This window comes from Phallusia mammillata, chromosome 5, assembly GCF_965637545.1.
Source record: "Phallusia mammillata chromosome 5, kaPhaMamm4.hap1.1, whole genome shotgun sequence".
In the NCBI taxonomy this organism is placed as follows: Eukaryota; Metazoa; Chordata; class Ascidiacea; order Phlebobranchia; family Ascidiidae; genus Phallusia; species Phallusia mammillata.
The window spans coordinates 5,624,299-5,636,825 of NC_137256.1; the positions used below are offsets into that span (position 1 = coordinate 5,624,299).

The 12,527-nt window shown below is 38.4% G+C and overlaps 1 protein-coding gene across 1 annotated transcript in view; it reads left to right on the top strand.

The window, feature by feature from the left end:
* The window catches only part of LOC145228023 (rotatin-like), a 29,403-nt gene extending 17,099 nt beyond the window's left edge, over positions 1-12,304 (top strand). Inside the window, exons 22-39 of the mRNA XM_080092994.1 lie at positions 106-324; positions 713-844; positions 1,162-1,372; positions 1,750-1,844; positions 1,987-2,032; positions 2,099-2,291; positions 3,438-3,712; positions 5,323-5,451; positions 5,809-5,964; positions 7,272-7,448; positions 8,690-8,827; positions 9,313-9,422; positions 9,486-9,582; positions 10,206-10,396; positions 10,775-10,928; positions 10,995-11,111; positions 11,208-11,311; positions 12,035-12,304. Coding sequence (XP_079949120.1) covers positions 106-324; positions 713-844; positions 1,162-1,372; positions 1,750-1,844; positions 1,987-2,032; positions 2,099-2,291; positions 3,438-3,712; positions 5,323-5,451; positions 5,809-5,964; positions 7,272-7,448; positions 8,690-8,827; positions 9,313-9,422; positions 9,486-9,582; positions 10,206-10,396; positions 10,775-10,928; positions 10,995-11,111; positions 11,208-11,311; positions 12,035-12,181 — 2,691 coding nt within the window. The 3' untranslated portion in view covers positions 12,182-12,304. The remainder of the gene's footprint in view (positions 1-105; positions 325-712; positions 845-1,161; positions 1,373-1,749; positions 1,845-1,986; positions 2,033-2,098; positions 2,292-3,437; positions 3,713-5,322; positions 5,452-5,808; positions 5,965-7,271; positions 7,449-8,689; positions 8,828-9,312; positions 9,423-9,485; positions 9,583-10,205; positions 10,397-10,774; positions 10,929-10,994; positions 11,112-11,207; positions 11,312-12,034) is intronic.
* Positions 12,305-12,527: the final 223 nt, after the last annotated feature.

The window sequence follows — 12,527 nt, forward strand, 5'->3', positions numbered from 1 at the left end:
CACCTATCGAAAATTAGCTAAATCGGGGCTTGCCGTGAGGTATCGTGTTGGAAGATATTCCAGTTTCTTTGTTGCATAAGCTTAACGTTATATTTGGTTACCCAGAATTGGGCAAATCTTTTGGATTTCGCGGTTGCTCCTCAAAATGTTGATCGTCAAATCACTGCGCCCGGATTAGAATGGTTGATCCCGTTATGGTCGGCACGTGATCCGCGGACACGTTTCGCTGGGCTTGCTATTGCCTCGGCTGTTGCTGCCACCAAACGCGGTTGCATTGCATTGGCGAACGCCTTTCAAAGATATCCAGGCGGACTATGGAACACTGTGAGTGTGTTGGCTTATGGGTGTTATGTATTGTCCATAATGTACAAACCCGTTCTTGAAAAAACGCCATTGTTTTTTGTGTGTGTTTTAATTGCGCTGTTTAAGCTTTGTAAAAAGTTTTAACTACCGGGTATAATTGCCCTAACTGAGATTTTTTAATGAGAGAACAGCCGTAAAATGAGAATATGCAATCTTTAAAATTTATTCCTTGAAATTTTGCATTTTTCATACAACAAAATTGTTATTATCGATGGCAGCTATTTTGAATGACTAAAATCGATAGCTAAAATGTGAATAATATCCCTGTATTTAAATTTGGTAAAAGTATACTGAAATAAGCTTTTATGGTATCATCATATTGATTCTACCATTGGTTCTTTACTCTTAGGTGCTATGCGTGTTTCTCGATCACTCCGAATGCAGCGTAGTGCGTGAGCAGTCGTGCAACCTTCTCTGCAACATGACGTCACACGCCTTCGATGACGTCACGTCGACTTCCTCGCCCGAGGAAATTTGGCAGGTGCTAAGGAACCCTTAAAAAATCCAGAACTATTTTGGCCAATTATATTCATGGATTGGTTGAAAATGTTTTAGTTCATTAAAGCAACTCCTGGTAACGCTACAGTACAACATTTTTTTTTTTCTTAAGAATATATAACAATACTTTTATAGACTGGCAGTAGACCTTTTGGATAGGTTTTGTAACATTGCATTATACAACTTGCCAAAAAAAGTCCAAAATGGCGACACATTGTATCAAGCACTAGCATTAGTCTTGGTTCATTCTCAACTTTTTACATTTGGAGACAAACATTAATGTTTGTTGTGGGTTTTCAGGGGCCGGTTGTGCAGGACGAGAGCACAGGGGCGACACTTAGTGGTTTACCGGCGCTTGTTGCTCTTTTAAAACACACCCATTTGACTGATCACGTGATGCTCATGCTGTCCCACTACCATCCCGATCACGTGGTCAGATCGCCTGCTTCACTCGCTGGTAACCCGGATGTTGGTGCTGCTCATAGCAAAACGTCGCTTGCATCGGTCGCAGGTGTGACAAAAGGTTTTCTAACAAGATGGGTTTTTGTATTAAATGATTTTAAGCGTATATTACAGTGAAGTGATACTCAAATTAAGCTCAGCGAACAGCTTTCGGGCTCCATAAAAGATTACCACCATAATATCGCCATTAAAAAAAGAGTTGTGTCAATTTTCGGTAAACTTTCCTGCAAGAAAAGTGGAATTCTTACAAATGTGGAATTTGATAAAAAAAAAAAAAAAAACGAATGTGCAATACTTTTTGACTAAAGCCGGTATGAGGCACCTGCAACATCGCATGAACATTTTTGTTTCTCTTTTGCGTTTAGGAAGTTTGTTAGCAGTAGCAAACTGGTCAGTACTGTTTTTTTTTATCATGTTTTATTTCAGGTTCAAACAGTGGTGGTAGCAGTCCCTCAACCATGACGCCTCTTACCCAACCAAGCATTTCCAACGTTTTTCAATCGTTATCGTCAGCAAATAAGGTAAGTACCCTTGTTAGTGGGTTGTTACTAGTCGAGCAGCAGGGTAAGGACCGAATTACCAAACAGGCACCAATATCCCAAGGCGTACTAGGAAAAGACTTTCCATTCTTAGTTATTTAAATAACTTTGTTTTACTTTGCAGGAAACGTTTGTGTCTAGTATGACGTCACTGCAGCCTCAATCAACAGGTAACTTAATATTTTCCTTACAGCCTATGATGAGATATCAACTAACCGTACATGACTATTCATTAGCTAACGGCCAGCCTAACGAGTATGACGAAGCAAACCGTCGAAATTTTGGATCTCTACCTGATGAATGGAGAGCTTTGTGCACTCCGTCACTAGCGGCAGCCGTGTGCAAATTGCTGTGGAATCTATTGTCTCGGCTGCCACAGGAAATTGCAGGAGCCCTGGCACAAAAGGATATGCTCCATTGCCTAAACAAGTATGCATTCTACTGCTACATTGTGTAAATCTATTGTAATATTAGAGAACTATCTACATTTGTTAGTGTTTCAAGAGGTGCACAACTTTAAATTTAGTTATTATGGTTCCCTAAAGGGGACATATATATTGTTTTGCCGTATTTATTTTTTTCTTTCTTTTTTTGTCGAACGCTGGTTTGTTCCACGCGTTTGTTCAACAAATAGTGCTTCATACGTATTGAAATTTACACACATGTTAGGTATCCATCCATCCTTCTAAAATTTGGTCCTTCTAAAATTTGACCCCGAATGACGCAGCGGTTCACCCACAGGACGTACTATAAGTACATGATCCAGGAGTTTCATACTTTGTTGGTTGGTGCATTGTAAAGTATTCAAAACTATTTTGTAACCTTCAGTTAAAGTTTACCAATTTTTACACCTTAAACCCGAAATGTGCGTCTTTAGATTTGTCGGTCTCGGTCCCATAGGTCCGAAATACAAGCCCTAATGTAAATTTTAAACAATTGTTTGGAGTAGTTTTCTCGTTTACTATTTAAAATTTTAGCCTGATCGGTCGACTGGTCACCTTCACAGCCCTGGGTATGGAAACCTTTAGGCACTATAGTACAGAAATCGCAAGGGAGATTGTGGCATTTTAATGCGGAGCGGGAGGTTTCTGTTCTCTGTATTGCTTCGCGCATGCTCAGACGCACTAGGCTGTCGTTTCGGTAATAAAAAATTGGCTGTTTTAACTCAAAGGTTGATTAGTTAGCATGCGTATTTTTAGTTTTGGCGAAGGTCTCACACGTTAGACGTGATTTAAACTCGATAAACGGTATTTCACTGTGCCATATGTCAGGCAAACGTTGTTGCTTAACATAATTGTCAAAATATGAAAGCGACGAAAGCCACGATAAATGGTCATTGTCAGTTTGACCGCTGCATGACGAGAGGTCACTTAAGGTCAACTTGTAGTTATGACCCTGAAAGACTTCTTTATTTTGGAAAAACATTTTGGACAAATAAACTCGAAAAACAATACGTTACTTTTGTTAAACAATTAGGCAATACGTTATTGTTGAAAATAAAATATATTTCAAACCCTAAAATATATATCCACAAACTTTTTTGTATTCCAAATTACCAACCTCAACATCTCACAGTCTTCTTGACGTCAACCGCGTCGAGGCGATCTTCGTCAAGTTGATGATATCCTCTGATAGTGATGAAGATCAAATAGAGTCCTCCCATCCGTTGGATGCTGCGCGGAGGTCCCGAAGAACCATGTTAGCCCGGAGTTTGCTTCTGCAACATCAGCACACCTCTTTGCTCTTCACAGCAGCATCTGTGTCTGATCCGTCCATAGCAGAACATTTGGCAAGCGCTGAGGAAAGTTTTGTCCAGAATGTGTTAGCAACTTTTACATTAGAGGAGATTGGTAGGTGATGAGTTCGTTGGTTAATAAAGCGTTTTTTTTTGTAATTTTGGTTGTGAACACAACCTTACTTTTGCTAAAATTCGTTTATTCAGTATGAAAACAGAAAGGTCTAACTTTTTGCTACATGTAGCCACATAATGGTAAGAGTTTGGACATATCACTTTTACTATTGTTAGTAAATTAAGTTCAGATTTTCAAAAAAAATTTTTATGAGCGTTAAACAATTGATGATGTCCAAAGCTTTCCTTAATCCAGGGATCTACACAGAGTTTTAGGTCGGGCTGGGTTCTGGCTTAATTTTTTTTTAACAAACAGCTTATTTCAAATCTTTACATTCTGTGCAATTTTTTGAAATGTTAATTACCTCGCGAATTAGCTAGTTTCTGGACGTAACATAGTATTAGACCATTCTATTATTGTCCATTGTGTATGCCTTCATTATTACAGACATGTCAATCAAACTTTCGGCCTAAACGGGCTTCTCAAATACGATTTGGGGTCGGGCTCGAGAACTTACAATTCTGGGTTCGCAACAAGTCCCATATTGCTTAAAGACGCGTATTGTTTCTGCTGTGTTCAGTTAAAACTGTTTTCCGAAAAAGAACATGCATGTATCTCGCCGCTCGTTAAATTAATTTCGTTCGGTACCTGTTCGGACGCTATCATCGGCTATCCGATAATCGCATATTTCACTTAATCGCATAGCTCATTTAATCGCATATTTCACTCAATCGCATATTTCACTTAGGCGCATATTTCACTTAGGCGCACATTTCACATAATCGCATAGCTCACTAAATCGCATATTTCACTTAATCGCATAATTCGCTTAATTGCATATTTCACTTAAACGCATATTTCACTTAATCGCATATTTCACTTAATCGCATAATTCGCTTAATCACATATTTCACTTAATCGCATATTTCACTTAATCGCATAATTCACTTAATAGCATAATTCACTTAATCGCATATTTCACTTAATCGCATAATTCACTTAATCGCATAATTCACTTTATCGCATAATTCACTGAATCGCATAATTCACTGAATAGCATAATTCACTTAATAGCATATTTCACTTAAACGCATAATTCACTTAAACGCATATTTCACTTAATCGCATAATTCACTTAATCGCATAATTCACTTAATAGCATAATTCACATAATCGCATAATTCATTTAATCGCATAATTCACTTAATAGCATATTTCACTTAATAGCATAATTCACTTAATAGCATAATTCACTTAAACGCATAATTCACTTAAACGCATAATTCACTTAAACACATAATTCATTTTATCGCATAATTCACATAATCGCGTATTTCACTTAATCGCGTAATTCACTTAATCGCATATTTCACTTAATCGCATAATTCACTTAATCGCATATTTCACTTAAACGCATATTTCACTTAATCGCATATATAGTGTGAAGTCAGGCCCAAATCAAGGCCGTTTTGTTTAAACTGGAGCCCGAAACTCGACTCTATTATGAGAAGTGATCGTAATGTATGACCTGTGGCAAGCATTTGAGTTGTGTCTGCTAACTTAGTCCTTCGCCAAACAGGTTTTTGAACAACCTAATGTTTTTGTTTAAGATGAGTCATGGACAGAGATACTTACTTCAACAACCCGAGCTGCTCTGCAATGTCTTTGTGCTTTGCTCCACCAGAACATAAAACGACCCATGTCCACAGCCATTATCCGACAATGGCACGTCATACGAGGTAATTTCGGAACTGTTTCAGATTTTGGGTTTGGCTTGAGACTTGTTAAAATGTTAAAACAGTTACGAGACAGTGCGACAAGTGTCTAACTAAGTTGAGTATTTCTTTTGCATATCAATACCCGGGGTGTAATGACTTTGTTTCTTCGCAAATATTTTTTTGCTGCATTTAACGAGAAATAATAAACAATTTGCAATTTACAAAGAACACGTTTGATGGATCTAAAAATTCAACTTTTTTCAAACTTTGCCAATTTTTATGCTATTCAAACAAAAAAATTTATGCTATTCAAAATTTGCTTAGTAAATTACCTTGGTCAATTCCTACTTGTTTCATTGTAACACAAAAATGTTTCAGGTGCGATTACCCGAATTCTAAAGTCGGACTCCGATCATTCTCTTGACACACTTGTGCTCAAAACTATAGCTCTTCTTTTCAAAGCTGATCACCAAACACGCATGATGACGCAACACCCTGACGTCAGCCTTACGTGGGTTGTCGAAAAAAACAAAGGCAAGTTTTCAGAATCTTAGTTGTAAGCAGGGTTGTCATCGACATGGACGCCAAAATAAGGGCAACCAAAAAATTAAATGCCCATACGAACGAAAACAAACGTTTTGGATCAAAACATTCTATTCATACGAGCCATGGCTTATCATATGTCATACATTTTGTAAGAAACAATCTGTTCCAGCAATCATATGGCATATATTATCATATGTCATATATATTTTGACAGAAACAATTCTTGTTTGTAGCAAATACTTCGTGCATCTCACGACAGCTCAGGGCAAGGTTTACATTTCCCTGTAACAGGGATTTGACTGTCATTTCACTAAGTTTGTTCCTTGCAATTGTTGAAAACCAGACAAAATAAGGACTCTGGTCAAAAACAGGGACATTTCTTAGAAATAAGCACAATTTACTAAGACGTTGCCCTTCAAAATAAGGACAAATCTTAGGAATAAGGACGGTATGACAATCCGGGCTATAAGCAATCCAGTTTTAAGAAACGAATTTTAATTAAATAAATGGTCATTCGTAATACGAGTCTTATTTAAAGCAACTTATTATTTTTGGTCGACAACCAATTTACCTTAGAAAAGCATGCTCAGGCGATAGGTGAAGCATATGTGAACAGACTGGATGCGTTTTTTGTATTCCTTTAAAGAGCATTTGAGTGATAAAACTCGCCGCTTATGTGTTGAATTTCGTTATTGATTCTGGCGACGTAACTTTAATACTTTGTGTACTATAGTACATCATGAGTTGCACTAATCCGGGACCGGACAATCAATTTGGTCTTCCATTCTTTTGAATATGACATGCATACATAATGATAGTTGTTTGGCTGCAAGAATGATTAGGTAATAGGTGATGCCTAGTTCTTGACGTGCAAATATTCTTATCATGTCTCGGTAAACACAAAATCAAGTGGACTTTCACCCTGTGGAGCAGGGGTGTGCAAATTTTGTCACTCTAGGGCCAAATACAATTACCAACATTAGATCGCGAGCCGCACCTTTATGCAACACAAGGTGATTTTACTTTGTTACATATACCAAATATGCTTAACTACAAGTAAAACTCGGAGTTGATTCTAGCTGCATATAGCAAGGTCGCAGGAAAATAGCACCGGGCGCATAAATCTGCTGAAAAACAAAATAATTGGACTCGTTTACCAGTACATTTAAAATCCAAACATCCCTGCGGGCCGCACAACCTTTAATCAATGGGCCGGATTTGGCCCGCGGGCCGCAGGTTGCACACCCCTGCTGTAGTGTATTGGTCTTGTTTTCGTAACAAACTGCGTTAACCAGGTTCTACATGTGACGCAACGGATCTTTGCACAATGCTGATGACGATATTTGAGACAACAATCGCAAAACCCTCGGCTGGAATTCCTGGTGACGTAAACGATCGTTTAAACGCGTGCAGTCAAGCGTTGCAAAATCTCTTCGCGTGTTCTGATGTCGCCAAACAAACCGCAATGGAAGGTAGTTTGATGATTGACGTTAGAAGACCTTATATTTGAGTAAAGAGTTTCGCTGAAAAACGGTATTTGAATGTTTTTCTCCGAAAGTCTGTTTAAATCAGGGAGTCGAACCGGAACTGAACCCGAACCCGCGAACCGGTTTGAGCAGTTAATTTCATTAAAACCGAACCCGAGCCGCTAATTACGATTTTGTAAAAACCCGAACCCGAGTTGAACCCCTTATTTTGTTTGGCGTTAAACCCGAACCGGAACCGAACCAGTAAAAATGTAGTCTATTTTATATTTTCTGGTTTTTTGAAAAACAGCGCACGGAAGAGAATACACGAGATAACACTTATAGGGCGTGTCAAAAATAACAGTGCACTGGCAAAATTCTTTTGGAGACTTCTTTTCTTTGGATAAGACCAGGTAGATGAAGGATAGAATTAAATTACAACGAAACAAATATTTGAACCGGTTTAAAAACCGCAAACCGGTTCGAACCGGATAATTTGCCCAAACCGGAACAAAAACCGAACCCGAAAATATACATTTTTAAAAGCCTGAACCGAACCCGAACCCCTAAAAACAAAAACAAGTGAACCCGAAACGAACCTGAACCCATACGACAAGCGGTTTGACTCCCTGGTTTAAATCAGGGGTCGGCAACCTTTTTTGCACTGCGGACCGTTTTTGAAAGTGAAATTTTATCGCGGACCGGTCTTCAAAAAACTACAAATATTTAGCAATAAAAACGCTTAAATTTGTTTATCATCCCCGGGATACATGGGCAAAATGTTTTATAGCATTTAACCTGAAAAATTATACGGCCCGGTAACAAACTCCTCGCGGACCGGTACCGGGCCGCGGACCGGCGGTTGCCGACCACTGGTTTAAATGCTGAAAAAAAAAGTTTTTACGCAGTTTTAGCAGTATAACGTAATATGGTTTTTGGTAACCGCAGTGCAAGTATTACTGACAGCAAAATTTTGGACAAATTACAATGTTAACAATAGGGTTTTGCACATCATACAAAAATTGCCGACAATTTTTTCTGTTTCGAATTAGCTAAAAGTCCTATGAAGGCATGCGATGCATATGAAAATGCCATAAAACCTTTAAATTTATGCCATTGTATAAAACTTTGTCGTTTAGCCGTGCTAAAACGTACAATTATTGTTGAAAACTTGTTATTTTGCCCTATTTTTCAAATTTGTACGATCCTAATTTCAATCGAGTAAGTGAATTTCATGTGTTTTTAAGCTGGATTTCTGGAGCGTTGCTTAGAGGAGCTAAAACGCCTCCACCTCAAGATGTCACTTCGTTTTACCACCTCAATTTCAAACAAAGGAACTCAGTTACTCACAAATGACTCGAAATCACTATCTGTAAATGAAAGCGGTAAGTTGTGTAATCAGCAAGTACTGTGCCGATACTCGAATGTACTTGTTACAATGGAATTTGTGTATAAGTAGGGCTAAACAAACCAAAAATGTTTGTGTAAGACTTGCAGTAATTTGCTCTTAGCAGTTACATTGTTAGTTTGAATACAAATGTACCAGCGTTTACATTTTTTACTTGAAAAAAAGACTTTGCATCAGCTTTCTTTTTGTTTTGACGTTTTACTTGTGCATAAACCAATCCAAAAAGCCGATTAATTGTTACATCAGTTAACAAGGTCACATAAAAGCAGTATCAGTTATTCAGTTTCAAAGAGAGAGAAAATGTTTAAAAAATCTGATGTAGTACATGATTGATAATACATTTGTGGGCATAACTTAAACTGGAAAAAATTGTTTCGTGAGGTAAAATGGGTTGAGATGTTCTGGGTAAAACAGTAAACACGTTAAATTTTCAACCCAAACATTTCATTCCTTGTTTTCCAGAGTGCGAAAGTTTTGTCCAACCGACCTTGTTAATTATTTCTTTAATCAACAACCTGCTTCATGCCGATTCTGGCAACAAGAAACATGCTGCGTCATCGGGCTTAGGACAGGTCTGTGACGTCACTGTGCTAACTAAGCATTTTTTGTGTTGTATTAAATTGTATTTTCTCCAGATTCTAGGCCAACTTTGGTCGTGGACTCCAGTTTGCAATCAACTTCTCGTACCGTTGCTCAGACTTATTTCTACATACACGGCTGACTGCGAGAAAGGTATGCAAAGCCCGGAACATTTAAACAACGAAATAATAAAAATATTGATTTCGTATTAAACTACAGTCAACAAATATGCTATATTTTGCAAAATTTAGCACGCCATTTGCGTGTTATATTTGTGGTGTGATAACACTAACCTATATACGGCCAATGTCCTAATTGTTGCCAGCTTCACTGATGAAAGCTTATAGTTTGAAACAGTATGTACTGTGTGTAGCCTACTTCATGTAATAGCTCCATGCTATTATATTGCCACAATATACTCTTACCAGCCGATGTCCGGTCATGTACGTAGTTTTCCGTTCTATTCAGTGGCCAATAGGATAATAGGCTTAAAATTTCAACATAAATCTTTTCATGGAAGGTTATGGCAGACATTTGTGTTTCAAATAGTTGCACGTTTTGTAATATTAAAAAAATTATAAATCTCACAAAATTTAATTTCAAGAGTATTTTATTACCTCTACTTTGTATGTGTTTTGTACTTAATGCAAAAAAAAACACTTCTAATTTGTGAATTTTTTTTTTGGTCGACAAACAAGACCTTGTAATGCTTGAACGGTGTTCTATGCCTAACCCTGGCGTAACGTCGAAATTTCCCTACTTGTATTTCGTCGCAGCAAGCACAACGTTAGCATCGACACATGGCGGTAGTCAACAGAGCGTTGCATCACAGCTCGTCAGATCTTGTCGGGAAATCCACACTGCGGTTTTGACTCGTAACAAGCTCCCCACTCAAGTTCTACATTACACCTTTAACTCCATGGTCAACTGCGCGCCTTCACAAGAATGCAGAGCTCTTATATGGAAGGTAAGTAAAGTTACACTCTGAAACACAAAGTTCGACAAACAAGTAAGTTTCTGTGATGTTCGCTTTTCTTAATGCCAGAGGTAGTGACGGATTCAGAGGTGCAAAGCCAGAAGCCCTTACCATTAAAGAGGGTCAAATCTGTTAGTTTACTTAATTTCTACAGTTTCATAAGGATACATGCATTGATGCATAGAGCCGTTTTTTAGATTTTTGTCAGCGCCCCCATTTACAACATTATTCGGCCCCCGTGGCTAAAGCCAAGCGCTTGCTTTGTTCAATACTTGAATCATGTAAACAGCATATTTTATCATAGCAATTAAAAGTGTTCGCCACAATTTGCTATGCATACTTAATGCTAAATATGTTTTGATTTTTCAGATGAACATTCTGGAACTTTTCGCGACCGCAGCAGACAGGGGCCAACACCCGAAACGTTCCAAACACCAATCCATGCTACTTGAGCACTGGTTGCGGCTCTTACTTGCCTTATCGTTTTACCCAGACGGCCAACTAAATATACTTAAAATAAGAGGTATGAAAACTCTACAGTCAATATTTAAGTAACACTGTCCATTTAACCCTTTTTTTTCCTTTGCAGACATATTTGACATACTAATCGAACTGAAATCGTCTAACACTTGCGAGAAACTTATCATGCTTATAATAAGGAATTTGTGCTTCCATGGACCAAGCAAACACCGCATAAGTTCACACAGTAGGACTTTTCAAATAAAATACTTTTAAAAGACACCCGAATATTAAAATATCAATGATTGTATGAACTCATACGGAATGTACTGTTTTGTTTCAGAACGACTTGTAATGCTGCTTTTTGAAGGAATCGAATCCAATAAAACTGAAACCAACATTGCTGCGGCGTCAGGCCTTTGGTCTTTACTCTGCAATAGTCAGAAGGTAAGGCATGTTTAAACTCCTAAGTAACCTTAAAAACTCGATCGCTAGTTGTTGTTTGTTTTTTTATTATATTTTTCGACAATCCGGCGACAGTCCGAAAACTGAAAATTGCCCTTTGTCGTGTCATTATATTGCTAGTTCCCGGGGTAAAGATTCATTATACTTGAATAAGAAACTGGCTATATCAGAGTTGCAAGTCGGGCCGGGTTCGGGCTTAGATATTTGTGAGAAAACGGGCCTGACTTTACGTTCCGTGTCCGCCATTTTTTTAAATAAAATTACTCAGCAAAGTAAAAAGTCTCTGGCTTTGACCTAATGCCCACTCTACTCTAAAACGTATTGTTTACGCCATTGTCTACTATTGTTCATTGTGTTTGTTGTCTTTTTCTTTCTCATCCTTTGTTGCAATGCTTTCGTGGATAGGCCTGTCAATCAAAATTTCGGGCCTAAACGGGCTTCTCAAAAACGTTTCGGGTTCGGGCCGGGCTTCGGGCTTATACTTTCGGGTTCGGGCCGGGCTTCGGGCTTATACTTTCGGGTTCGGGCCGGGCTTCGGGCTTATACTTTCGGGTTCGGGCCGGGTTCGGGCTCAGATTTCGGGCCCGCTTGCAACTCTGGGCTATATGTATCACCTGTATTCTTAACTTTCAGGCCGAAAATGTTTTATGCTTATTTTGAGTGTCTCAGTTTTCGTTTCAAGTTGTCATTTTGATTGTATTTCAGGCCAAAGTACATCTCAAAGGTGCGGGTTTGACAAAAACTGTGCAAAACACAATTGCTCGCTTAACTTTGGAAGAAAACAACAATGTTTCAGAAACCACTGAGTTCAAGGATTGCCTGAATAGCGTGTTGCAGATCATGCAAGCTTAGGTTCATACTCCTACGTTCCTGTTGTCAGAAATTTTACAAGCTGCTATATTTTTGTACCCGTAGATATATGTAGTTACATTTGCGTTTTACTTAGATTGCATAATACACTGTGGAAAGAAAGTGGTATGTGGTCACTTGGCTGCTTTTGTGCGTTACACTGTTTGAAAAGGCTAGGTTGACAATGCTATACGCCAACATGACTGCAATGTTTGCGAATTAACCCCGCTACATCGAGTTTTAACGTTTTGCACTTGCTAGGCATCCAAAGATGCGAACTGTAGAAGTGAAAATTGTGAGTTGTTTCAGCAAAAGTAAGTATCGTGGTGCAAACTACACCGTTTTATAA